Genomic DNA, 26,758 nt, shown 5'->3' with positions numbered 1-26,758 from the left:
TCAACGAGAAAAACGGCATCGAAAAGTCAAAGTGGGAACCGGTGGCCTAGCGGCCAGGTGTGAGTTTTCTAGGCCAACTGCCGGTAAAAATGCGCGAAATTCGAATTTTTATTGATTTTCAGTGTTTTCTCTGATTTTTGTCAGGTTTTTTCATACACCTGGGATGAAATTAACAAAAACATTTTGAAATCTTTGAAAAACATCAGAGAAAGCACTGAAAATCAATAAAAAATCGAATTTCGCGCTCATTTACCGCCAGTTGGCCTAGAAAACTCACACCTGGCCGCTAGGCCACCGGTTCCCACTTTGACTTTTCGATGCCGTTTTTCTCAATGAAGGAATTTTTTTTGAATTTTTTCTTTATTTTTATGGGAAACTACATGAATTTCTGCACAAAATAAAGCAATAAAATTTTTCACCGCACACCACCTTTAAGGACCTCAAACGAAACAAAACAAAACAAACATTTTCGAACATCATTTATGAAAAATTGAGGACAAGAGATTGGAAGTGAAAAAATTGGGTCGAAAATTTAAAAATCAAAAATTAAAAGGTGAAAAATAGAATGTGAAAAGTTGGGAATGAAAAAAATATGCTTAAAAATTAGGAAATGAAAAAATGAATACGAAAAATTGGAAATGAAAAAATTGGGTCGAAAAATTAAAAGGTAACAAATCTTGTTAACAAAATTATTCGCCATGAGCTTCAGATTTACTAAATTTGTTAAAATCAACAGAAAACACAGTTTTTATAAAAACTTAAACTTATGAAAAACAACAAGTGTACTGATTAGCCAGACGTTTCGCCTGTTGATCCCTTTCGCCATGTAGAGGCTCAGTACATTAAAGGGTCCCCCCGCCATGGTCTCCGAGGACCATTGTTGGATAATTTCCAAAGTTCCTTTTCCCTTGTAAGAAGCCTTGCGTACGCTTTTTAATGATATTTGTTCATTTCTATTAATCTTTGATTGAATCTATTGCAAACGGGGGACGTTCAGCGGAAATGATTCTACCTAGCCATGAACCCCAAAACATGGCGACCCTTAGGGCCTTCTAGGCTTGTGAAAATTATCCGACAATAACATTCAAAGAGTGGGATTTCACAGAGAAATTTTTTTCAATACGTGGGTTTTTCTTCAACGTGGACAGAAGAAGGGGACGTGACCTTATACTTATTGATTTCTTAATTTATTGCGTTACGTGAATAAAAAATGAAAATAATTTTAAAAGGAAATAGGAAGTGAAAAAATTGGGTCGAAATATTAAAAGTGAAAAATTGAAAGGTGAAAAATAGGAAGTGAAAAGTTGAGAATGAAAAAATATGCCAAAAAATTGGGAAATGAAAAAATGAAGACAGAATATTGGAAGTGAAAAATTAAAAGGGGAAAAACAAGAAGTGTCTCAGAGAATGAGTGTTCAACTTTCGAGCTGAGCAACCTAACAAAAAACATGGAAATTGCAATAAAATGTATAGTTATTATCAGATTCAATAAACAATTTGATTGTTCAACTAGAAAAATGCAAAAAAACATGAAATTTCGATCAATCCGCATGCCAAATAACCATCGAAAAATATCCGAACATACAACTTATCGTTGCTTTGACACCATCCCATCTTTGGATACTGTAGTCTCCTTGAATTCCGTCGACATCCTCATCAGCACTGAAAAATTATGAGAATTAAAGTAGTCTAAGAATAGTCACTAACACTACGCGAAATCTTCTCACTTCGTTTGTTTCAGCAATGGGATTTACCAAATCTTCATCAAAGTTTTCGATAAATGTGGCATGCCTTTTGAAAAACACTCTTAGAAATGAAAATCGGGGGAGCCACAGGCACGCCAGTATCTTAAAAATGAGTTCAAATCTAATTCAGTGAGTCTGGATCTGTAAATGAAGAGTTTGATAGCATCGAAGTTGTCATAAGTGATCCAGTTTGAATTGTCGAATAACAAAACATCTGCTGGTCCCAGTTTTTCTTTGAATCGAAAATTGTCAGAAACGTTGCTAACAAAGTCAGAAGAACGTGCGTTTCTGTAAACTATACAGGGTAATCTTTCACAGAAAATGTTCAACTGAAAATATAATTTCAAATGTTTTGAACCCCATATCGACCTATTTTGGTCAATTTTGATTTTTCATGGGGTACCGCCCTGTGTGTGCCCCCAAAAATCAAACTAGTCAGAAATACCGTAAAACCTGTAATAGAAGGGCTCCTTAATTTTTAACTGCGAGCCAATTTATCTCAATTCCTGGGAAAAATATCAAAACTTTGTCAACTGATAAAATATTCATCATAATATCACCAATAATTTGTCAGTTGACAAAATTTTTATGTCTCTCATAGAAGCCAAGATAATTGAGCTCAAGCTTGACAGTGTGAGGCCCTTCTATTACAGGTTTTATGGTAGGTCAATATGGGTCTCAAAACATGAATCACAGATTTGTTTAGTTGAAATGTTGAGATAATTCCGAGAAAGAATTTGTAGGCAAGATTGCTACACACTATGACTTGAGCAAGTCATTGTGTGAGCAAGTAGGTTTTCAAGCTCTTGGGCACTTACCTTACTATTAGCACATCATCCTCTGTTTTGTCTTCATTCACTCTGTTTTGTCTTCATTAGTTGGGATTGTTATTCAACCCCATACCACCCAACAACTTCTCCTGTCGATCATTGATACAATCGAATGCCCACATACCGTTTTCATCAATGAGTAACCCGTAAATATCTAGACTAAGCAGGTCAGTGGCATAATCCACAACCATTTTGATTCCAAACACTAGATCTTGAAAATATAAAACTGTAAATTCTGACTCATATATATAAAACTGTAAATTCTGTCAAACTTGTTTATATATCCATTGATTTCAATCGATTTGTGTGGTGCTCCGGCTAGTTCTGAGGTGTGTTTAGTCATTATAACATATGTTCGGTTGTTGACTGTACGACTGATAATGTCGACGTACCCATTATCGGAATCAGCAAACATGGATAATCTCCATTTTGATGGTTTCCTTTGTTGATAGTAGTTTTTAAAAAGACGTCTCACTTTTTTGGAGCATAAAGAAGCAGTCACTCTGAAAAAGAACACATCTTCCAGGTATTATACCGAATAGAAACAAACATACATTTGATTTGGTTCCAATAAACTGATGATTTCTGAGAGCACGACGAACGAAGTACGGAGTATTGGAAAAGGCATTGAAATGAGGAAATGAAATGGATTGAGAAGTGGGAGACAGGCTGAATAATGTTGGTTCTTAAGAGAGAAAGTGGGCGGAGGGAAGAATGGGTGAGAAGAAGGGATTGGGAACAATTAGGTACTGTAGATGAAGTCATTGACTCATGGTAAAGACACTCCCACTCCCATTCCCTTCTCTTTACTATGTCTTGTTCTGTCCTCCAATTAGAGTTCTGTGCTCCTAATTAGCTTTTCTTGCTCCTAATTAGTTAAACAGTTCTCTTCGTTACATTATACGGTAGGTTACCCTCACATGAAGAGTGGGCAAAACGAGAGACTTACTAGGGAATGGTGCATGGAGTTATATCATTGGAAAACTGAGAAAAAGTTGTTTACGATTATACAATCAAAATTTGCTGTGCATTAGACAGCTCGGAGAAAACTAGGTCTTAAGCTCTGAATGGATTCACTACCTTTTTCGTCAATTTCAATAGAGATTTTAGATCGCGTGAACATTAAATGAATAAATCTAAAATCTCTATTGAAAATAAGGAAACAATCAGTGAATTTAGAGCCTAAGACCTAATTTATGGTTGTTTCTTGTTTAAAGGGGGACTCCGACCAAAAATTTTTATTGCCTTAAAATGTTTCAAAAAATATGTATTTTCCTAATATTGTTGCGAAAAAATTTTAAAAAAATCCTAAATCCCCGAAAAACTGCTTTGAAAAAAAATAGGATTTGAATTCCCGCGCAGTGAGAAACCTAGGCCACGGCATCCTTGCGCCTTTCTTACATGGAAAATTTACCGGATTTTTTCGGCTTTCATGTCCGGCAGGTAAAAAACGTAGAAAACCACTGTCGGCCACTTGAAAAAACGGCTGTCACGCACCGTGACCTAGTTTTCTCACTGCGCGGGAATTCAAATCCTCGTCCCTCCTAGCAACTTTTTTTGAAATTTTTTCGCTTTTAACGCCATTTTTCGGGGATTTAGGATTTTTTCGATTTTTTTCGCTATAATATTGGGAAAATAGACAACTTTTCGAACATTTTAATGCAATAAAAATTTTTGGTCGGAGTCCCCCTTTAATAAGTTTCTTCGTTGGTTCATAATTTTCTTTCGATTTTGAATGCCCAACATTGAAAACCTTTAATTGGCACAATTAGGATGCGCCCCTTTGATCATACCTCCATTGATGGTAGTTCTATTAGAATGCTAACTGTATTTATCAAAGTTTTTTGAAATTTTTCTGCTAAATTTTCAAACTAGACATTTCGCAACCAAGTTCCTGTTTACATTCAGGTAACACATCCGAGTTAACCCCGAATCAAATTTTATTGACTTGGAACCCATTTTCCTCAAAAACAGGAACCAAACTCGAAACAGTTGTCCAAGTTATAGTTTCCCAAAATTATTTTTATCACTTTGTTAAGTTTGTTGTTGTTGATGCATCATGATGTTTTCATTTTTATATAAAAGATTTATTTCGATATTGGTCAAAATTGAAAACCCGTATATACAAAAAAAACCGTAAGCTATTCAAATTAAAGACACGCTTTACAAACGGCATGTTGTTCTGGAATATAATCACGGCAGGGACATACACGGACGACTTCCAATGGAGGACGAGAGGCACAACTGAAAAGATATGCAGACGATTGGACTGTGCAATTGAATGGAGCAAATGGAGAAGCATCAGGGATTGTTGATGAACATCCGAATTGACTGAAAATTTGAGAAATATTCTTTTTAAGTAATGAGAGAGCTTACCGCTGCAGTAGAGAAGGTGAATTAATGATTGGAAAATACGAAGATTCACACTTCATCTTCTGAGAATGACAAGTCATTTCACAAGAGTCGCCAGAGTTGACAGTTTTGAAAATCTTCATCTGGTTAACTGGTGGCCATCTCTTAGACTTTGCAATTTTTCCACAAGTTTCCTGTTTTTCGAGCAAAAGAGCTACTCGGAGCAACATTCCTGCCGGACTGAATTCAAATGGCACAAATGGTTTAGGCTGAAAAACCTTATAATTAAAAAAGTGTCTGTAACAATTGTAACAACCTTCAATTCTATTGCTCGTTTGATTGCTATTTCCAACTCTTTTTCATTATTTATATCTACAGTAATCACGTGCGGTTCTCCAATTTCCTCCATGTACGGATTCTGACTGGTCCACTGCAATTTTCTGGATATTTCAGAACATTCGATTTTAGACTTACCTCTCTTAAAGTAGGCTTTTCGGCTAGAAATTTATAATTCTTTCTCGACTTCGGAATTTCGAATCGAGCATTTATGAAGACTGCTCCTCGAGCCATCGCTTCCAATGGTGCTGGTCCTTCCAAAGGGAATCCCAATCCAAAGAAAATCGTAGTCGTGTCAAGAAGTTCCGAAATTTCTTGAGAATTCAAGAATCCATGGTTTTTCACATCATCGAAAACTGTAGACTGATTCGTCTTTTTCTCATTAACGTCTTCTAAATCAGCAACAGTCGCATGAATCTTCACAAATTTCTTGAGCACACCAATCGGTTTTTCTGCGTTCTCCCACATGTATTTCTCTTTTCCATAAACTAAAGCAGATGGATATAACGTCTTCTGCCTCTTCTCATCAACGCCTTCAGTGTCTACGACGAATCCTAAGAATGTGTTATCATCGGAATGTGGATAAAATGTCCAATGTTGTCGAAGATCCAATCCATGTCCTCCCCATGGGTTTCTTTGGGAAAATGGACCCGAAAGTTTTCGTTTATTTTGAAGAAAATACGTTTTAGTTGTGAATTCTGCATGAGTTCCAAAGCTATCAAGTAGGCGGATTCGACATCTCAAAAACATGAGAATTTATAATAGTTTTTAGAATCCCTCTAACCTGTTATTCAACAAGAATTGTCGGTGATACTGTCTCAAAATGTTCAATCCCATAATATCCGTAAAAATGGTATCCATTTGTTGACGGGTCCCATTCACATACTGACAAGGTCCTCTTTCTTTATATTTCCATAAAACACTGCAAATATTTTATTGGTTCATTTTTAATTCTTGCATTTTCTACAGGGTGGCGCAGAGTTACCCACACGGATAAGACATAAGTATTTTAGAAGGACGAAATTCGATAGGAATATAATTTTAAGCTTGCTTCAGAGCGACTGAAATTTTCAAAGCGATTCCTCAAGTCTAGGTATTGTTGTGATTGTCCAAAGATAACATTTTTCTTGGGCGCCGTTGTGATTTTCATGAGATGAAGCAACTTCGACAAGCAATAACTCAGCTCAAAGTTGATAAAATAATTTAAAACTTGACCAGTTTAATAATGAATTATTTGACTTTTTGCTCTCCAAATTTGAAGCCAGTACCATGCTTCACTCAAATTCAAAATTAGTACAAACTTCTGTCTAGGTAATTATGCGCCACACTGTACTAAACCGAAAACAAACCTTCTCAAACTGTCTTTATCAGTCGTAACTTCTAAATGATGTCCAATAATAGAAAGTGATGCAAGAAGATCTGACCATTGGAGTAGTTCTCCTAGCGGACCACCATGATCTGATTTCTTTGCCAGTTTCAGTTTTTGTTCATTTGCCAAAAAGCCAATGAAAACCAAAACATTCAATTTTTTCCTATTCGTCATTGTTTTTTCATATGTTTCCATCACTTCATGTGCTCCTTCTTTCCACTTTTTCCATAATCGATTAATTCTTGTTCTCATATAAACGGGAATTCCATCAAAAATAGGAAGTAGGCGTCGGATACTGGGACTCATCTAGGAAGAATTTAATAAGAATCGAAGGCATTAGGAATTTTCAAAATTACCTTTGCAAGACCATTCCGTCGTATAGTTTCTGTCATTGGAGGACAATAATTTTCCACTTGTGATAAATAATAGCGAAACGAACATTCAGATCCATCAATGTAATTGTCAGCATAACATTGATGAGTCCTTAAAATGAAAAACGTTTAAAGAGGGATTCCGACCAAAATTTTAATTGTTTTAAAATATTTTTAAAGTTTTAGCAAAATTTCTGTTTTTAACGGGGTTTTTTGGAGATTTCGAATCGAAAGTTTTTTTGCAATAAAATTAGGAAAATACATTACTTTTAATTGTTTTAATTCAGTAAAAAAAATTTTGTCAACCTACTTCCATCCATTTCTGATCCATTGCATCTTGCTCAAACATTCTGGATAATCGATTGTTACATTTGATGAAAAATCAGAACATTCTGAATTACTTTTTTTTTTTTGAAAAATTCATAATTTTAAATTCTTACCACTATCTGGAAAACTTTTAAAATCCAATTGAACATTTTCAGGTTGTTCGGCAACTTCTGATGTTTGAAATCCGCTAGTATATTCCGAGGAGAATCCAAACTGAAATTCAAATTCCGAAAACCGAATAAGATGTATCCTCTTACTTTTCCAGATTCATTTGAAATCGTGAAATAGAAAAATCCAAGTGGAGTGATGAATGCAGAAAAAATGAAAAGCAACGCCAAGCATCTACGACGTCTGCGCATTCAGGCTCATGAATCTGTAGAAAGAATTAGGTCTAGATGATTTGACACGTTTCAATCAACAAATTTCGGTTTAAAAAAAATGAGAAAGAGACAAAAAAAATATGTTGGAATGGGGGAACAGAATAGTTGGATGAAATGTAATTCCCAGAGGTATGGATATAGAAAACGAGGAGAAAAGAGAAAATGTTTGCATTAGGAATTGTTCCTTTTCCCTCTACTTTTCTCTGCTCCTCTCAAAATGTTTACTTTTTCACGGACAAATGAACAACAAATTCACCTGTTTACTCATATTGATAGAATGATTCAGAATAGAAGATAAATAGTATTATATTCTGATTTCTGAATAGCCGAACGTTGTTTTTGTTTTTCTTTTTTATAAAATCTAAGCTGTAATCCGAAAACCGGAAAGGCTAAACTATCAAAAACATATGAAAAACATGTCAAAATTTCGATTCAATTTTTAGATTATTCATATTTTTATAGAATACTTCAGGGAGAACATTCTCAAAACAATCGAAACAAAAAGTTTTGATGTCTCATCTCTTTTAAGTTATTGTAAGGAGAACATTATGTGAGAACATTGTGAGAAGAGAGAGAGAGAGAGAGAGAGAGAGAGAGAGAAAAGAGGAGCAGCTGACAACTGACATTTTGATTTATTATCGTAAAAGTCCTCTCGGGAGAAATATGAGAGCGAGAAATGGTAGAAATGGATGAGAAGGATTAGGCCGTGGTGTGGATTGAAATATTCTAATCTGGAGATGTTATCTTTTTCGAGCCGTTTCTCTTCCACAACATTTTTTGTAACAGAATTTTTGGTTCAAAATCTGCCAATTTTGTTAGTTTCCGAGATTTTTCAAACCAAAAAAACTATCCAAAAAACAATTGAGTTTGAATTCAGGAAATGGGGTAAAGAGCTGAAATCAATTGTGCGTGAAAAAAGAAAAAGAAAAAAAGAAAAGAGTAAGAAGAAATTCAATTAAGAAGACTATGACGTTTGCTCTCTAGAAGTTGGTGGCCTCATAAAAATGTGGGGTTAAATCATCTTTTTTAGAACATTTGGACAACTAAAACTGATGAAAATCGCAAAAAATAAGACAAAAATAAAACAAGAGAAACGCGAGAAAAGTAACTATTTTCGCTTCTCTTTTTTCTTAGAGAGTGACAAACTAGTCGCAAAGCTAATTATAAAAAAGAAAGACCTCTCCTTTTTTGGGCTCACAGAAGACGAGAGAAGCTAAGACAAGGAAAGTCAGAGAGAGAGAGAAAGAGCATAAATATATTTTTCATCTATTTCTCCATGTCCTCTTTCCTCTTCATGCTTTTCCCTTTTTCTTCGTTTCTATGGAAATGTTTATTGTGAAGTCGTTTTGGATGTGTGAAATGTGCAAAACGCGGAGGAGGAGGAAGATATTGGTGTTGAGCGGATGCATCATCCAGATTTAAGTTTTTAAAAAATCTAAAAGTGGAATGATAATCCTGATATGTTTTCAAATTGCGTTTTCAAGTGAGTATGAGTCTCCAAAGAAAAATACTTTGTTCTGGTTTCAAGAAAAAAGCTTATATGCTCACAGAACAACGATATTAAGTTTTTTCTTTTTCTTTTTCTACAGAGTTTTACAACTTCTATTAAACTTGGAATACAGGGTGGTGCATAATTGCCCGGACTGAAATTTGTACTAGAATACAATTTGAGTATACAGTGTACTGAATTCAAATTAGGAGTGCCAAAATTGAAATAATTCATCAGTAAACTGCCCAAGTTTCAAATTATTTGACCAACTTTGAGCTGAGTTATCGCTTGTCCAAGTTGCTTCATTTACAACGGCGTGCAAGAAACATTTCATCTTTGGGCAATCATAACCATATCTAGACTTGAGGAATCGCTTCGAAAATTTCAGTATCTTTGAATCAAAGTAAAATTATATTTGTACCTATTTTAGTGCCTCCAAGAGACTAATGCCTGAATATATACCCATTTTATAAGTCCGGGAAATTGTTTTCCACCCTATAAAAGAGCTATACTTTGACTGAATTTATCTCCTGTAGGTGGTATAAAACTTCTTTGATATCATAATGAGTGTCTTAGTAAACTATTCGTGATATTTCTCATTTAAAAAAAAACAAGAGAGATCGGCTCATAGTTCAAAAATTCTCACACACCAAAAAGTATTTGCTGAGTGCAAACGTAAAGATTTTTGGTCTTCGCAAAAAATATTTTGGTACAACATTTACAATGCAAATGTGTGTTCTTTTTCCGGCCAAATCTGGGTAAAGGAAAAGAGAAAAAAGGCATTTCTCGAGAAAAAAGAAGAGGAAAAAGGAAAAAACTCATAAAGCCAGGGTGTTTCGCATGCGTAATTTCTTCCTCTCTTGGGCATCTTTTTCTGCTTTTTCTCACTTTTTTCCCTTCCTGACGAAGGTAATAGAGATTGAGATGGATGACGAGGAAGAAAAGAGTCGAAATGGGAACAATTTTTTTTTATTTCGAATTGTACTATACAAACAGTTCAAGCTCTCAATTTGTACTCATTATCAATTAATTTGGCAATCGTATTCAATTGAATATTTGAAGTCCCCTCGTAAATTTCTCCAATCATTGCATCTCTGTAGAATTTTTCAGCTGGAAAATCTTTTGTGAATCCCACTCCACCAAGCCATTTAACACATTGTGCCGACGTGGATGTTGCAACCTCAATTCCAAATTTTGGTGAACATTAAATCAGATTTCCTGTTACCTGAGAGGCAAAAAGTTTGGCCATGGCTGCTTGTCGAACATATGGAATACCGTATTCTTTCATTCTGGCAGCATTGTAAACTAATAGGCGGGCGGCCTCAATTTCAGTTCGTGCTTGAGCAATCTGGTGTTGGAGACCCTGGAAATTGGTATTTTCTGATTTTAAGACTAATAGATTTCAACAAAAATGATTATTCTGATACAAAAAAATCGGAGCTAAAAATGGATTGTCAGCTGTTTTGTACCCGTTTTTTGATTTTTTTTTTCGATCAGTTTAGCCACTACATGGACCACACCTTATTTTCAACTAATTTCAGTCAGCTTTAGGCATTTTTTTACTCATTTTCGATCAATTTTTTCAAAATTTCAACTTTCGGGTTCAATTTCCCCCATTCAAAAACCAAGTTTTTAGACCATTTTGCTTTTTCAGTTATTTTTTCAGATTCTTTTTCGCTTTTTCCGGTTTTTTCTGCCTGAAAATCTCTGGGACGGTGTTTGGGAAGATTACTGTAGATTACTGAAGAAAACCGATTTTGTTGTATACTGTAGTTTTTTGACTCCAAAATTTAAAATAATTGCGGAAAATAGACTAGTTTTTTAAATCGCGGGAAATTAGTTTTCTACAGTAATCTACAGAGATAAGAAAACCGGAAATGAAAGCCTTTTTAGGTTACGGTAGTGTTTTCGTTGTAGGACCTTCGACAACGGCCACCGGCGTTTCTCTATCCCGGCTCTGATTGTTTTGTACCAGAATAATACAAAACATGACGAAACAGAAGTTTACCTGGAAGTCAATGAGTCTTTGTCCAAACTGTTCTCTCTGTTGAAGATAAGGAATCGTTTGATCGAAACATCCTTGAGCCAGTCCTATCATTTGTGCTCCAATTGCAATTCTTCCGGCATTCAGACATTCAATTGCGTATTTGTAGCCTAAAAACTTTAAAAGTTTGTTTAGTTGGAACCTTATCAGATTATACCTTTTCCATACTCTCCCAATATTGCTGACTCGTGAACTCTCACATTATCAAAATTCACCTGGCAAGTGGATGATGCACGGATTCCAAGTTTATCTTCTTCTTTGCATACAGAAACCCCTTCTTGAGATCTTTCGACAATAAAACAAGTGATTCCTTTGTATTTTTGACTTGGATCCGCATTGGCGAAAACAACGAAAACTTGTGCTTCTGAAGAGTTTGTAATCCACATTTTCGATCCAGAAATCAGATAATGATATCCATCTTTTTTCGCAGTAGTTTTCAAAGCAAATGCATCTGATCCAGCTCCAGATTCAGAAATACAGAATGAAGCAAGAGAATCCGAACTTAAAGAAGGTAGGTATTTCAATTTTTGTTCTTCCGATCCATGATCGATAATCATTGATACAGGGAGAGTATTATGGATGCCAACCATTGCGGAGACCGATGGATCTGTTTTTGCCAGCTCCTCAATAACAAGCATCGCATCGAAAAATGAAGATCCAGATCCTCCGTACTCTTCGGGAACATGAAGGCCCATTAGCTGAAATCTAACAATAGGTATGTATGATGTTTTTCAAACTAACCCCATTTTCGAATGCTCCTTTTGTCACAATTGGGTTCATCTTTGAATTTTTATCCATTTCTCGGACTAACGGCTTCACAACGTTATTGGAAAACTTTCGAACTGCAAATCAAAAAAAAATGGACGACTTCTGAAACTAAATAACACTTACCTGTCTCCACAAAGAAATTCTCATTCTCAGAGAGCAAAGTAACTGGTGGCGTCCTTTCATAAATGTCTTCAGATGGTCTTGAAGTCAGAAATGCAGTCGCAGTGCTATAGGATTTCCTTGAGAGAAGGAATGATTTTTTAAGAACTTTGAAAGACATGATCTAGCTGGTGAATGAATGGGAAGTTGGGAGCTTTTATAGTATTACTGTATTATAAGCCCCGCCCATGTTGGTGGGGAGGACACATCAAAGATCACCATTTGGTCACAGACCCGAACAACCTTTGAAGTTTTCGGTATTAAAATTTTTTGTATGTTGAGATATGAATTTTTAGTTTTCGTATCATTTGCATAATTTTGGTTGAGTGTAATTGGATTTCTGTCTTTAAATGCAAATTAATTAGGAAAAAAATGTTATTAGGAAAACAAATTATCAAAAAGTTTATTCCTGCGGATTTCACTACAAATTTTTGAAAATATGTATCACAAATAAAAATTACAGAACTTGAAATTAATACAATCAAAGTTTTATTAATTATCTGTGCAATTAGACTTTTCTTATCAGTAGAAAAGTTGTACATGTTCACTCGTGTCTCAGATCTCATTGTGAACTTTGATCACCACTGTTTGAACTGCCATTGTTAGGTTTCGGTTCAAAGTTTGATATTTCAACGACAAGATAACGCAGTGTGCTCATGATAATTAGTTATAGAGGTCAGCGGAATAAACTTTTTGAAAATCCGGAAAAATAAATATTAAAAATCTGTAATGAGGAAGATCTCTGATGAATTGTTATCTGATTTTGGAACTGTTCAAAGAATGTTTTTTTTTATTTTTAAGAATCCTTTCCTTTTTTTAGAAACTTGGCTGTTTTTCCCGAATTAAAAAATAATTTTGCTGAAACTTCAAATATTTTTCCGTATTTTTCAAAACAAAAGTGTTAGAAAATTTCAGATCTTCAGAATACGAAATTCTGAAATTCTGCTTTTTCTGAATGTTATTTTTTGAATATTATTTTTTAGAAAAGTTCAAAAACTAGAAAATCAGATTTGAAAAATCATTCTTTTTAAAAAATCAGTTTTAGTGACCTATAAAATTAGTTCCCGGATCCCTCAGAACGTGGAATCCCGGTGGAAATATGAAAAAAAGTTCAACAGAAAAAAATCCACAAGAATTCATCAGATTGTAATTAAATAATTCAAAATTCGACTATTTCCATAATCTTGGAGTGTATCATAATGGTGAACTCTGTTAACCTTCCAGTCCGTAAAGGAGAAGAAAAATGTAGACGAAAAGAAGGGAAATCACAGTAAGAGTGGAAATAGAAAGTGGACAAGAAGATAAATAAAAATTCAGATGTCGCAGAGGAGTTCCAAAACCGAAAGCTCCTCCAGCAGTTTTCAGTATTCCAACGAAATCTCCATCTCCTGCTTCAACTCCATTGACTCCTCTTCCACCGCCAGTCGTTCCTCCACCGATGACAAATGTAACACTTCCGATTCCGGCTAACATACTGAAAGATCCGACTGCAATGACAACGAATTTTCCATCCAGAGAAGGAAAAGTGATTCGGAGAAAAATAAAGGTACCGTAAAACCTGCAATAGAAGGACATCCTAACTTTAAGCTTTGACCCAATTTACCTCGGTTCCTGTAAAAAATATAAAGGGGCCAATTGGAAAATAGTTTATCATAATATCACAAACATGTTATCAGTCGACACATCTTTGATATCTTTTATAGGAACCGAGATAATTGAGCTCAAATTTGGCAGTGTGGGTGACTATCTAGGTTTCACGGTAGTTATGAAACGTTTAAAATTAAGGATAAAGTGGAAAAGGATGTTCCCAAAACAACAATCCGAAAGAAGAAAAACTCGGCAACAGCTACACAGTCGATTTCTATTGATCAACGGGTTAATGCAATCGAATTTTCTTAAAATTTAAAATTCTCCAAATTTGCAGACATCGAGTGAGAATGATGGCCCAGTTGGATCTAGAAACGAGAAGAAAAAGAAGAATTCACAAACTTCTTCCAACTCAGGTCGTAAGAAATTATCGAGTAAGATAATCAAGATTTCTACAACAAAATCTGGAAAATTTACAGCCGAGAACAAGTCAGATGGATCCAAAGAGCCATCCGATAACGAGGACAAGCCAAAATTCAATAAAGATTTGGCTAAGAACTTTTTGAAACACATGATGGAGTCTCAAAGAGCACGAAAACGTTCAGCTGATGCTGTGAGTTCAGAACTATGAAATTGTAATTGAAATTTTGAAAAATTCAGCGTCTGGAAACAATGCCGGAGTCGAGTCAAATGAATATCTCTGCCAAAGCATTTAGAAAGAAGAAAGGTAGTGGAAAACTTCCTCAAGACTCAAACATTTTCAAACCGAATGGTGATCCTGTCTGGGTCGTGTCTGATCTTCCACTGGAGGAATGTTTGAAAACCGAAGACGGAGTCACGGTTACGAATCCTGAATTGGCGCAAGCTCTAGCCGACGAGAACCTGACTATGGACGAAAAGAATTACATTGAGTATGGAGGAGAGTACATGGCTTGTAACTTGAAAAAAGGACTCTCATTGCCCGAAGAGTAATATATTAGAAATCCAAATAAAATAATTTCGATTAATGATTTTTCAGCTATCAATTCGATCCGCTGGCTCCAGAAGAGACGTTGGAAGCGAACAATAAGTACATTTCAGGTGAAGCGATCAATTACAACACTGCTAAGAACTGGGTTGATTTAAGTGAAAGTAGGTTTTAAATAAATATTTTGAAGATATATTGGGTTACTTTTAGATTCGATGAAGCGTTTCGCAGAAAGACAAGACGGAATGGATCAACGGGTTCGCCCACGACATTCGCTTGATAATACAACCACCACCACTGAAACAACGACTTCATCTCTGCCACCAACACTGACGGCGTCTCAAGAAAAATTGCAGTTGAAAACTTGTGTGATGTCTATTGTCACATTCAACATCAAACACAATGTCACCGTGAATTACGATGTGAGTCCCGAACAGAACTTCGTTCAATCCAAATGGAAGTTTTTCAGAGACGTCAGCCTATTGTTTCGATCCAAAGATTTCGTAAAAGGATGAATAACACCTACTCGAGCGAGCAAACAACTCAAGTCGAATCAAAAGAAAAGATTTGAGGAAACTTTCTTTTTTTCTGATTACGATAAATTATTTTTCTGGTACTAATGTTCTTCCCATGTTCAAGCCTCTGAGCTTCTAGTAAAGTCTGAATGTTCACTCTGAACGTTCAAGTACATCATCTCACTTTTAATTTTGATTTTTTAAAAGCATTTTGACTTTTTTTTCTCCCTTTTTCGTACAAAATTTCGTCTTCTTTTCTCTCCTTTTCCAAATCCAAATTTATAAAAGAGAGCACACCAACTGGGAGGAAAAGAAAAAATGGGAAGAACCATGCTGGGAGGAAAAATGGGCGGAGTCGGGGGCGGAGCCCATTTTTCCTACCACTTTTTGTTTTCCTCCCAGTTGGTGTGCTCTCTTATAAAACAGTACGGTGCGCATTTGTCTGCAGATGCCCAAGAAACTACGCGCAAGGCTGTTTTTCAAATTCATTTTTTTCTCCAAAGTCAATTTGTTAATTAAATTCAACCTATTTGCATCGGAAAATGGATAATGTTGTAGATGTTGACGAAGAAGGCAATCAGCAGAAGGTATTTCTATTGATTTTACGGCATATTTAGCATAAATAGCACTTTCAGCTTTCTGCAAATTCTACACCATATCAAACTCAAGAATGCGTTCTCTACGGGTCTATTTTTGTGAAAAACGTCCCAGTAAGTTGAACTGAGTTATATTTTGTAAAGAAAAAACTTTTCAGGACTTGGAACGCCGCTTGGCAGGTCTTTGGATCCGGGCTGCGAAGAATTCTATGAGCACGAAATGTCGTTCAGCCTTAGAACCTCCAGTACATCAGATGTGAAAACAGATATTAAGTAATTCGTTGAGAAAAAACCCGACATGAAAATTATGATTTCAGACTGAGAAGAAGGTTCCGAACAGAACATCAGATTCAAAATTACTGGCAACTTAAGTATATTGGAGGTATGCTGGATATACACTTTTATTTTAAGCTAACGTAAAGGTTTTCAGTGCCAGAACCTGATCAGAAGTGCCCGACGATTGTTCGAAAAGAGATCAGCTCTCTCGTTCATTCACAAGATATGATGACGTACGCGAAATCATTGGGATTGCGAATGGATTACGAATACATAACTCAGGGAAAATTGTGGACGAAAGGAAATATTAAAATACTGCATTCAACGTTGACGAGAACACTTCGGGCAGGAACTTACGATTCCTCTTCCCTAAAGTCGATGTCCGACTCTGCACTTGTGGAAATTAGCATATCTTTGCCAGAGTCTGCAGAATATATGCCGGTTGGTTATTTTAATATTTAAAGTTATCCAAAAAAAAATATTTTCAGGCAGCAAAATCTCTCCGTGATTTTGCCGACCAGCTGATGCCACTTGTTAATATGGAAAAGATTGACTATTGGAAAAAGATGTTCTCAACTCCAGCAGCACCGGCTCGCCGTTAAATTTTCTCGATCTCTCAATTTTCACTCAACGTTTCGTTTCATAAAATTTATATTTATCATGTCGAAATAATATATTGTGTATTATTTGTTTTGAAGTCTGGTTTTAACCCTTATTACAGTTGCTCTTTTTGTTTAGCCTTTTCATAAAATATTATTGTCTTTCTCAGAATGTCCACAGAAGAAACAGTTGATGAAGTTCCATGCTGTGGTTCACATGACGAGGCACAATGCACAATCCAACATGATCTTGCTCCACAGCCGTTAATCGTCGAAGAAGAAGTTAATAATGGGGAGAAGAAGGCCAAAATTGCCGTTGTCGGATGTTCACATGGAGAAATGGATGCGATTTATGAGGTTTTGAATAACTAAACACTTATTTCATTTGATAAATTAAAAATCTTAGACGATGGCACTGATCGAAGAAAAGAAAGGATACAAGTTCGACTTGCTCATCTGCTGTGGAGACTACCAAGCAGTTCGAAACCACGGAGACCTTCCACACATGAGCATTCCTCCGAAATATCGCAGTTTGCAAACATTCTACAAATACTATTCCGGTGAAAAGAAGGCTCCAGTTTTGACGCTTTTCATCGGCGGGAACCACGAAGCATCTGGATTCTTATGTGAATTACCGAATGGTGGATGGGTTGCTCCGAACATTTTTTATATGGGATTCGCGAATTGTATCCAGTTCGCAGGACTTCGAATAGCAGGATTATCTGGAATTTACTCACATGGGGATGTTGAGTTTTCTCATTACGAGCGACCTGCATTTGCTGAGAGAGATGTTAAAAGCGCTTACCATGTTCGCAACGTGGACATGTTCCGGCTGAGGCAGTTAAAAGCCGCCAACAACGATAAATTATCAGTAAGGCAAAAACAATATCGATAAGAAAAAGAACTAGGAGAGATTTGCAAACGAAATTAAGATTTTTTATATAACTTTTTTTTCGAAATCTGATTTCAGCCATTCTGTGAAAAGGGGTCGTTCAGTTAAACATAGTAAACATAGTAAAAATATATTGCTTACAGAATCCCATTGACATCATGCTCTCACACGATTGGCCAGGAGGAATTCCGGATTTTGGTGACAGTGCGTGGCTGTTCAAAAAGAAGGACCTCTTCGAGGCGGACCATAAAAGCGGAAAACTGGGAAATCCGGCTCTGATGAAGCTGATTTATGTATGATTTCATACTTTAAAACGTCTGAATTTCAAAATTATGTTTTCAGGACTGCCGCCCTCGATACTACCTCGCTGCTCATCTCCACATCAAGTTTGCCGCTCTCGTACCACACAAAGGATCTGGATCAGAACGTCCCCAACCAACACGATTTTTATCTCTCGATAAACCAATTCCTGGTAGACAGTTCATGCAGGCTTTGGAAATCAACGTGGCAAGTGATGCGAAGATGGAACTGTCTTACGATCCTGAATGGCTCGCGATTCTGAAAAACACTGATCTTCTGACAACAGCTGATAAAACGAAGATTGTGCTCCCTGATAGAATTGGATCTGTGCCATGCGTTTATGACAGGAAAGACTTTCGGCCTACTGCAGAGGAAATGGAAGAAATTACGAAATTAGGAGATTTAACAATCAAAACTGATACATTTAAGCATACGGCACCACCATTGAAAGAGGTAGGATTAGTGAATCAGCTACTTTTAATTAATTTGTTTTATTTTTTAGGACACATCAGAGGCGAAGAATGTGCCACCTAGCGCCTACTACCGTAATCCACAGTCTGCAGAATTCTGCCAGTGGCTTGGAATCAAAGATCTCAATTATTTACTGGTCGAAAAAAGTTCTGATTATGTTGGAATCCCATTCTATATGATGCCGGATTCTGGTGAGACAGAATTCAAGTCAAATCAAGATGAAGTGGATTTTGGAGAAGATGATTTCATCATCGATCGAGGACATGGGTCAGAAGAGCCAGAAGCAAAAAAGAGTCGATTGGAAGAAGAAAAAAAGAAGAAGAAGAAGAAGATAGAGAATCTGAAGACGTTGTAGCTCTCGAGTGATTTTGGTTCATTGATTGTATTTATTTCCCCATTGCTTTGCGATAATTTCTGATTATAAAAAAATGTTCTTATGAAGGTTCAAAAAGTTTTTTAAACATCTTTGCTGGTCAGAAAAATAAGTACACAGAAAGAATGCAAAAGCGATCTCACAAATAAAAAAAAGCCAAAAATGTCGATGCATTTACAATGGGGCCTCCTTTCAAGGCTTTTCGGACTTCCGTTTACTCTAGAAATAGTAGAGTCTAGGAAAAAAACATGGGTGAATAGGTTTAATAATAATTCTAAAACCCCGCTGCTGCAGAAATGAGGAACCTCTTCCTCGTCCATCATTTTCGTACCTTTTTGCCAGGTTCTCTATCTCTTTTGCTTTCATTTTTCTTTTCTTTCAAACTAAAAGAGAATTTGAGGACCAGTTGTTTTTTTTTCGTTGATGCTTTGTTAGTGTGTTCGTTTTTCGTAGTACTCTGTAGGATTTATTGGTTTTGATCCACTTTAAATTAAATTTTCGATCAGGGTAAATAATTCAAATGCCAGAAAAGATCTTTGCAAAAGTACATTTAAACAATTTATACAGCGGTTCGAAATTTTTTTATATGAAAGAGAAACGCCGGTACCCTCCGCCGAAGGTCCCACAACGACCACTACAGTAACCTAGGAATATTGATTCTCTTCCACAACTCCGCAATTTTGTACCAATGTAATATTGAATAGATGTTTTTGAGAAAAAATATCGAGTTTTAAATTTTCTTCCAAGGGACATACCAATTAGATGCAAAGAAAAGAGTACCTAAAGAGCAACAATGATGGCTTACTTCTTCCAAATATTTGTTTTTTAGAATGTTAAAACTTGAGGAACCATATTGAAGAATCATATGGTTACGGTAGTTTCAGATTGTCATCTCTTTTACATCAGAATAAGGTTACCGGTATTTTAGAAATACCTTAAAATCTGTAGGCCAATTTTCCTCGGATTCCGGATATGAAAAAGCTGTTAACTGAAAATTGTTAATGATAATATTAGAAGTGTTTAGTTGACACATTTTTGCTATCTTGCCTAGTAATTAGGATATTTGAGCTCTCAGGTTTACGGTACGACTATAGAAATGAAAATCAATCAACGATGTACAACTTTTAGATTTATGGTTGACATCCTCAAGAAATCTATATCAGAAACTGGATAGTATCCGATCATGACACCATCTGTTCATGTTAGCTTTTCTCTGCGTCTCCTTGTCTCATACAATCTCTAAATTTGACCATCTGCTCCCTTTATATGGAGGCTCCCTTCGTGCTCCTTCTTCTACTACTTCTTCTTCTCTTCCTCCATTCTCCGCTTCTTCTTCTTCTACTTCAACACATCGATCCTCTTTGCATTTCTGCGTCTCTTGTTTAGTTAAAGCTGTCTACTACTACCAGTATTCCCACCAAAATTGGCACTTACTCTGGTATTTTTTTTTCATCCATTTCGCAATAATCTGATGTCAAAATGGAGAGGTCGTCGATTTCGACGACGTTAGCAAAGTCACCGAAAACTCCAAGTGGAATTCCATTTGCAATTCGAGAACGCGACGTCATCAAGGCGATTCTGGAGTTTTTGGAAATTCGTGGGTTGCACATTACACAGGTTAGTTATTTGTGAGGTTATCATTGAGAGAGCTGGATTTAGTTTCAGTAGAAATGATAGATTAGGATGGATTGTACAAAAGAATAATTTAGGAAGCAAAATGCAAAGTTGAAATATTAATTTTTAAGACTCCGCCTATTTCTCGAGTTATAGATTACAAAATAACTTGCTACTCTTTCTTGTGACCTATTTTTATGCATTTCAGCTGTCACTGGAACGAGAAGCCGGAGTGATTAATGGTGCCTTCTCAGATGATATATTGTTTCTGCGACAATTAATTCTCGATGGACAATGGGACAATGCACTGGACTTTGTGGAACCACTCAAACCAGTCAAGGAATTTGATTTTGGAGCATTTCGGTTCGCTTTTTTCCTGTTTAGAACTTAAAAGAGGGACTCCAATCAAAAATTGTTATTGAACTAAAATTTTCGAAAAGATATGTATGTACTTTTCTAATATTATTGCAAGGAAATTCAAAAAATATCCTAATTACCCGGCCGCTGAAAGTGAACATTTGGCTTCAAAAAGTGGCGAATTAGGACGAGGACTTGAGTTCCCGCGCAGTGAGAAACCTAGGCCACGACTGCAGAAAATGTCTAACTTTTTAAACTTTTTGGTGAAAAAAGTTGTTCGGAGTCCGCCTTTAATGCTAAATCGTTTTAGATACAACATAACGAAATACAAATTCTTTGAACTCCTTTGTGTAAAACTCGAACCTGGACCACTTCATGATAACGATTTTGCAGTGGAGGTAAAGTTATCAAATCATCTGTCCTCATCGAAATAATTCATTTTTAGGAGCTAGTAGAATGCCTTAAGGATCTGGAACACATTTGCCCATCTCCTGAAGACTATCGTCATTTATGTGCCCTTTTGACTCTTCCAAAACTTTCGGATCATGATGATTTTAAGAATTGGAATCCTAGCTCGGCGAGAGTTGAATGTTTTCATAAGGTTTTTTGGTTGTTTGGCAAACAACAAATTTCAAATTAAGTTTTTAGGTACATCAACTCTGTGGACATCTTCTCCCTCCAACTGGAAAAGAGAAAGATAGAGGAGAAGAGTCGAATAGTTCAAATGATAGGCTGAGTGGATTATTGGCGAAGGGAAGATTTTATGAAGGTTGTGTGGATTATTGTCAGGCACAAGCCATCGGTGACAAAAGAGGAATAGAAGCTGGACCGACGCCATCTGAACTTCTAACGTTTCGTCCGAAACTCGGATCAACTGATTTATCATTGGTCTGTTGGTTGGAAATGATTGGAAAAGAGCAGTTTGCAATGCCTTTCAAACAGAAACAACTAGAATTGAAAGTTGAACACATCAGGTACAAATTTTTGCAGCTTGAAAAATAACCAAAAAGTTTTCAGAAAACCAAAACTGGAAGCTGCATGGACGGAGACTATTATGGCCACCCCTATCAAACCTGGAGGCCAATTTCCACACAATTTAGTGCCAACGTCTAAACTGAAATTCGCTGAAAAAATGAGCCAGTCGATGACAATGAGCATGCTTCCTCCTGCCGATTTGACGACCTCAATGTTCCCAGCTGTGCCACGTGGCAATCCAATGTCACAGTCTACTGCAGCTGGCTTCTGTTTGGGAACGGCGATTGCTGAAGGAGATGCAATGGCGCAAAGTTTGTTAATTGATGAAATGATGGAGTCAAGTCAATTGGCAAAAACATCAAGGCCTGATACTTTGAGAGGTATTGGAATGGTTACGGGAGGTTGTCCCAGTTCATCAGTGGTCCCAGTTCCCCAGCAGATCGTTCCGACGTCTACATCACAAATCACGAATCAGATTATGAATATGTAAGCTATTCGCTTTTTCAAGGAGTTTCTAGTTTTCTTTTTCCAGGTCAATGGCTCCTCAAGTTCTTGCTCCAGTAGCCCCAATGGCTCAAAGTATGATTAATTATGACTTCACACCTGTGAGAAGACAGCTGGACGAAATAACAAGAAGGTTTGTTTGACTCGGAATGTCCAGACTCCAGCTCTCTCATTTCAGATCAGTACCACCATCCCGTCTTCCAACAGTTCCTGAGCTGGGATCTCCGTCTGGAAGCACACAACAAGAAGAGAATCTGATGACTCAAAGTCGTCTGTTTCAACAGTTTTCTGCTACAAAACAATTCAGTAGGTTTTGAAAATTTTAGACTTTTGTGAGAAGAGGTAAAATGATATGAGAGTGAGTAAAAGATTATACAGCTTCTGGGGATGGTTGACGGTTTAAATCTGCATTGGAAGCAGCGCAGGAAAGCGCTATGACGTCACGGCATCCGTTCATTGAAACACTGAAAAATGGGAATTATTAATGTGAATGGGAATGAGAGATAATCCATACCTCATATGAAATGGAAGTACAGCATTCCTTGCAGCGAGCAATGCTTCTTGAACATTTGGGTAAAATTGAGTCTTTGGAACTGTATTATAAAAACCCAAAAGCTCCATAGAATCCCGCACAAACGCAGGAACTCCGGCCATTAGTATTTTTATATTTTCACTGCTCAAATCTCCGTAAATCTGAATTATTGAGTTCTAGTCATTTGAATATGAACGGTAGAACCTGTAACAGAAGGGCGCCCTAACTTTAAACTTTGATTCAATTTTTCTCAGTTCCTGTCAAGGATATGAAAAAGTTGTCAACTGATAGATGAGTTAACTAATGAAAGATTACTAACATTATGAAAAGCATTGTTTCAGTTGACAGATTTTTTATATTTTTTTACGGTAAATGAGATAAATTGGCTCAAAATTGACGGGCATTTTATAAGAGTGTTTACGGTAATTGAGTTCAAACTTGTGGGAGCCCTTCTAATACAGGTTTCATAGTAAATTTGTCAACATACCTGTGACAAACAAGTCAGCATATCCTTGTCGATTCCGGTGACTCCATTCATAGACAAAACTAGAAAACGAACAATTGATGGAGTGTCTTCGGACGGGGGCAGTGCAACGGAAACATCACATTCTTGGATAATTGTGATGTTAGCTGACAGATTTACGGATTCACGGGCTGTCACACTCTCCTGAATTGAGTACTTGAATTGGGGGAAGAAATGGAAATGTTCATATGAATTTCTGTTAATTAATCCATTCGTCAGATGGAAGGTTAACAACGACAGTGATAATGAAACAACACAATCGCAAAAACGCTTGCTTTGTTACAAATCACACACGGACCAGGTTCCAACCATTTCTGACGAATGGCTTAGACTTACTTTCGGTCCAACTGCGGACGGACATTGACTTCTCAAAGAGGCAGTTCTAGTTCCAATTCCAATTCCAATCAATCTGAAATTTAAGACATTTGATGACTGTCCACTGGCATTTTAGTAACACACCCTTTCACGACAACCGCTTGTTTGAAAAGTTCGCTTCTAACACTCTCACAGTTAACAGAGAGAAGTGGTCCACTGAGTCGAATGATTCTTAATGGAGTATCCAAACAGTCTCCTTCGTATCTACAGATTTTTATTGAAGCTCTAAACTAAAAAAACTATAATTACCGGTTTTCCTCAGCAAAATGAGAATCCGAAAGTTTTGCGAGAACTTCCATCCGAGGAAATTGGACTTTCAAAGAAACTGCGAACACAGAACAGAACAACATGAAAATGAATCCGATGCAAACGTTCGGAAACACTACTGCACTGAGAAGAGCTGCCATTGAGAGAGCCTAAAGAATCTAATTAGTTCTAAATTGGAAATTTATGCTTACCGCATCCCAAGTGGAAGAATAGAAAATCTCTCGAATCGATTTTAGATCGCTGAACCAACCATTGAACGATGTTATGATCATGATTCCGATTGCGCACTGAAAAATATCAAATTTTTAATAGACTAAAACTAGGAACTTACGATTGGAAGAGAATTGAAAAGTGGTGCTCCAAAATGAACCATCAACATTGTAGGAATCAGGGAAAGAACATTAGCAGCAAGTGAGAATTTCGATGATTCAATGTTACTTGAGAGCTTCCGTAACTACTTGAAGGAGGCAACAAACCGAAAAGAGAACTGAGGAAAGAGATTATGGAGAAACAGAAAAGCTCTTGCTTCCGATGCACTTTGTACATTTTCTCTTCTGCAATTGATTTTGTAATTTGCATATGCGAAGTCATTGCATAAATTGAAATTGCAAAAGAATCCACAAATGTGGACCATGATGGAAACGTCCATAAACCGATTTTTGGAATGGATAGGTCGATTCGTGTAGTGGATTGGGCAGCAACATCAGGTTGGAAGAAGAATATCAAGAAGGTGACTGAAAGCAGAACCACGAATTCATGAGGGGCACTGAACCCAATTTTCGACATTAGAAAACGAGAAAGGCGCCATTTGAAGATGATGAATATGATTGCAGCAACGACGGTGGCAACGATGAGAATAGTGTCGGCCGATCTGAAACTCCAGTTTTTAGTAGCATGAAATTTGAGCCAAGCGTTGTAGTTAATAGACTCAAATTTGGAGCTTAATAATTAAAATACCTCATCAGTAAACTGACCAAGTTTCAAATTATTTTAGCAACTGTGAGCTGAGTTATCGTTTCTTAAATTTGCTTCATCTCATGAAAAGCACAAGAAGCGTTACACCTTTCAACTTTGGATAATCATAACAATACCGAGACTTGAGGAATCGCTTTGAATTTTTGAGTAGTGTTGAATCAAATGTAAAACTATATTTCTACCAATTTTCGAGCTTCCAAGATACTTATTTCTAAAGATATACCCGTTTTTATTGGTTTTTATTGGAAGATATACCCGTTTTTATTCGTTTTTATTGGGGGGGGGGGGGGTTTATGTTTCTCATCTAACCTGAGACATGGAACAGCTGCGTAGAAACATTGAAGAACTCTTTTGACATCGTTTGTTGTATTTGGAAGTAGAAGACCTACGGCCGTTGTACTTTTGCAATCATGTCCACGGAACACTAAGAATTGTGGGAGGAAACGGAATACGGTACGGATGAAAAGACCAACTGTAAATAGGGATTTTGAATTGACCCCCATAACACTAACTCACCGGAAAATCCAGCCAATGCGGAAGTAGAGATATAGGAGAAGATTAATTCCAATGGGAGCAAAAATTGGATCAACTGGATAAAAGCACAGCAGAGAGAAATCGAGGAGAGATGAGAATTAGAATATTCAATTGAGCAGTATATCATAATCGAGGTGAACGAAAGCGCTCCGAGAGAGGAATGTTGTGCGGATCCGAAGAAAGCATAAATGATTTGAGGAATGAAAAGTGAATAGACTGCAGCAGAGACATCGTTTATCACAACACCAAAACCGATGGCTTGAGGCAGAAGAAGAAGAGAAAGGTAGAGAGCTCCGAGGATATCCTTGCCTAGGGTGTCCTGAAATAGTTTGACATAAACTCAACTGTCTTCTAAGTTGTCCGTCTGCTCAGAATGCAAATGTAAAAATTAAGTCACGGTTAAACCTGTAATAGAAGTGCCCCCACGCTGTCAAGTTTGAGATGATTTTTCTCGGCTCTTATGCAAGATATCAAAAATGTGTCAACTGATAAAATGAGTATGAGATTACGATAAACAGTTCATCAGTTGACAACTTTGTTATTTTTGGCAGGAACCGAAATAAATTAGCTTGAAGTTAAAAGTTAAGGGGCCCTTCTATTACAGGTTTTATGGCAAATTGAAACCCAGATTCGAGTTATCATTTACAAAAATTACTTTTTTTGTTGAAGTTAATTAAGAAAGCCTAGACTTCAGTTTTCTCTCTAATCTTCCGACTCACTTTAACATGATACTTGTTAATCCATGTCGTAATCGGAAGAATCTGTATCCACGAGTTGGGTTGCTGGTACAGAATCCAGTTGTCTCCAATTGCAAACTGCTTCACAAGTTCCGTATTTGTCTTCTTCTTCCGATACTTTGCAAAGTTGTATCGCGTATCAAAATCATCTTGATTCAATGCTCTCGACGCGTTCGGCGGAGGTCCCACAAGCAAAGAAATTGAGTCCATTCAACAAAGGACTGGAATATTGGGTTTTAAAAGTAAAAGATATGCCGAAAAAATAATATAATATATGGCGAAGTGTCAGGTGCATAAGATAATGAGGTTAGAAAACAGAGAAAAAAAATTCAATGACGAATGAACCAAAGTTCAGAATAGGAGCAGAACAGCTTGGAGCGTATATAAGCTGTCCATTAGGGTAGAATGAATATTTTATAGATATACACGACTTCTTCTTTTTTTTTCTACATCGTCAACTTTTTTGTCTGCCAATACCACGTGTAGAAAAGATGATGATGGCTGAAAAGCGGTGCGAAGAGACATGAAGAAGGACATACAAACACACACAAATCGAATAATTAATTCCTCCTGGAGCTCCTCTTTTTCGTCTTCTTTCCTGCTCATTCATGTGAGGCAT

At 36.7% G+C, this 26,758-nt stretch overlaps 8 protein-coding genes across 8 annotated transcripts; 4 read left to right on the top strand and 4 right to left on the bottom strand.

Moving 5' to 3' along the window:
* Positions 1 to 1,588: 1,588 nt before the first annotated feature.
* Positions 1,589 to 3,539, bottom strand: CBG12646 (the record flags this gene model as incomplete). The annotated part of the gene is made up of 4 exons (XM_002640101.1): positions 1,589 to 1,662; positions 2,649 to 2,786; positions 3,130 to 3,244; positions 3,525 to 3,539. The coding sequence occupies 4 exons, from the start codon at positions 3,537 to 3,539 to the stop codon at positions 1,589 to 1,591; spliced, it is 342 nt and encodes a 113-aa protein (XP_002640147.1).
* Positions 3,540 to 4,725: 1,186 nt separating this feature from the next.
* On the bottom strand, positions 4,726 to 7,689 carry Cbr-gly-2 (the record flags this gene model as incomplete). Its single annotated transcript, XM_045240515.1, has 10 exons — positions 4,726 to 4,906; positions 4,952 to 5,196; positions 5,244 to 5,357; positions 5,402 to 6,002; positions 6,048 to 6,185; positions 6,613 to 6,938; positions 6,989 to 7,115; positions 7,314 to 7,395; positions 7,444 to 7,543; positions 7,588 to 7,689. 10 exons carry the CDS (start codon positions 7,687 to 7,689, stop codon positions 4,726 to 4,728), a joined length of 2,016 nt encoding a protein of 671 aa, XP_045094931.1.
* Positions 7,690 to 10,196: 2,507 nt separating this feature from the next.
* Cbr-acdh-1 lies at positions 10,197 to 12,291 on the bottom strand (the record flags this gene model as incomplete). The annotated part of the gene is made up of 6 exons (XM_002640099.1): positions 10,197 to 10,379; positions 10,425 to 10,562; positions 11,208 to 11,353; positions 11,401 to 11,941; positions 11,985 to 12,085; positions 12,135 to 12,291. The coding sequence occupies 6 exons, from the start codon at positions 12,289 to 12,291 to the stop codon at positions 10,197 to 10,199; spliced, it is 1,266 nt and encodes a 421-aa protein (XP_002640145.1).
* A 1,078-nt stretch (positions 12,292 to 13,369) lies between these two features.
* On the top strand, positions 13,370 to 15,295 carry CBG12643 (the record flags this gene model as incomplete). The annotated part of the gene is made up of 7 exons (XM_045240502.1): positions 13,370 to 13,440; positions 13,488 to 13,716; positions 14,095 to 14,370; positions 14,418 to 14,725; positions 14,776 to 14,888; positions 14,935 to 15,146; positions 15,194 to 15,295. The coding sequence occupies 7 exons, from the start codon at positions 13,370 to 13,372 to the stop codon at positions 15,293 to 15,295; spliced, it is 1,311 nt and encodes a 436-aa protein (XP_045094930.1).
* Positions 15,296 to 15,781: 486 nt separating this feature from the next.
* Cbr-mdt-18 lies at positions 15,782 to 16,713 on the top strand (the record flags this gene model as incomplete). Its single annotated transcript, XM_002640097.1, has 6 exons — positions 15,782 to 15,826; positions 15,875 to 15,949; positions 15,994 to 16,091; positions 16,153 to 16,217; positions 16,266 to 16,552; positions 16,600 to 16,713. The coding sequence occupies 6 exons, from the start codon at positions 15,782 to 15,784 to the stop codon at positions 16,711 to 16,713; spliced, it is 684 nt and encodes a 227-aa protein (XP_002640143.1).
* Positions 16,714 to 16,881: 168 nt separating this feature from the next.
* Cbr-dbr-1 lies at positions 16,882 to 18,728 on the top strand (the record flags this gene model as incomplete). The annotated part of the gene is made up of 5 exons (XM_002640096.1): positions 16,882 to 17,067; positions 17,117 to 17,581; positions 17,746 to 17,895; positions 17,945 to 18,355; positions 18,405 to 18,728. The coding sequence occupies 5 exons, from the start codon at positions 16,882 to 16,884 to the stop codon at positions 18,726 to 18,728; spliced, it is 1,536 nt and encodes a 511-aa protein (XP_002640142.1).
* A 1,497-nt stretch (positions 18,729 to 20,225) lies between these two features.
* On the top strand, positions 20,226 to 22,513 carry CBG12640 (the record flags this gene model as incomplete). Its single annotated transcript, XM_002640095.2, has 8 exons — positions 20,226 to 20,363; positions 20,569 to 20,723; positions 21,028 to 21,115; positions 21,163 to 21,318; positions 21,366 to 21,691; positions 21,735 to 22,178; positions 22,225 to 22,329; positions 22,375 to 22,513. The coding sequence occupies 8 exons, from the start codon at positions 20,226 to 20,228 to the stop codon at positions 22,511 to 22,513; spliced, it is 1,551 nt and encodes a 516-aa protein (XP_002640141.2).
* A 53-nt stretch (positions 22,514 to 22,566) lies between these two features.
* On the bottom strand, positions 22,567 to 26,349 carry Cbr-sulp-1 (the record flags this gene model as incomplete). Its single annotated transcript, XM_045240485.1, has 11 exons — positions 22,567 to 22,660; positions 22,711 to 22,889; positions 23,216 to 23,407; positions 23,588 to 23,660; positions 23,711 to 23,830; positions 23,876 to 24,042; positions 24,085 to 24,180; positions 24,332 to 24,764; positions 25,178 to 25,340; positions 25,385 to 25,721; positions 26,122 to 26,349. 11 exons carry the CDS (start codon positions 26,347 to 26,349, stop codon positions 22,567 to 22,569), a joined length of 2,082 nt encoding a protein of 693 aa, XP_045094929.1.
* Positions 26,350 to 26,758: the final 409 nt, after the last annotated feature.

The sequence above is a fragment of the Caenorhabditis briggsae genome (assembly GCF_000004555.2).
Source record: "Caenorhabditis briggsae complete genome, chrI, whole genome shotgun sequence".
In the NCBI taxonomy this organism is placed as follows: domain Eukaryota; kingdom Metazoa; phylum Nematoda; class Chromadorea; order Rhabditida; family Rhabditidae; genus Caenorhabditis; species Caenorhabditis briggsae.
The sequence above is the reverse complement of the archived record's forward strand: the minus strand, read 5'-3'. Positions and strand labels throughout refer to the sequence as shown.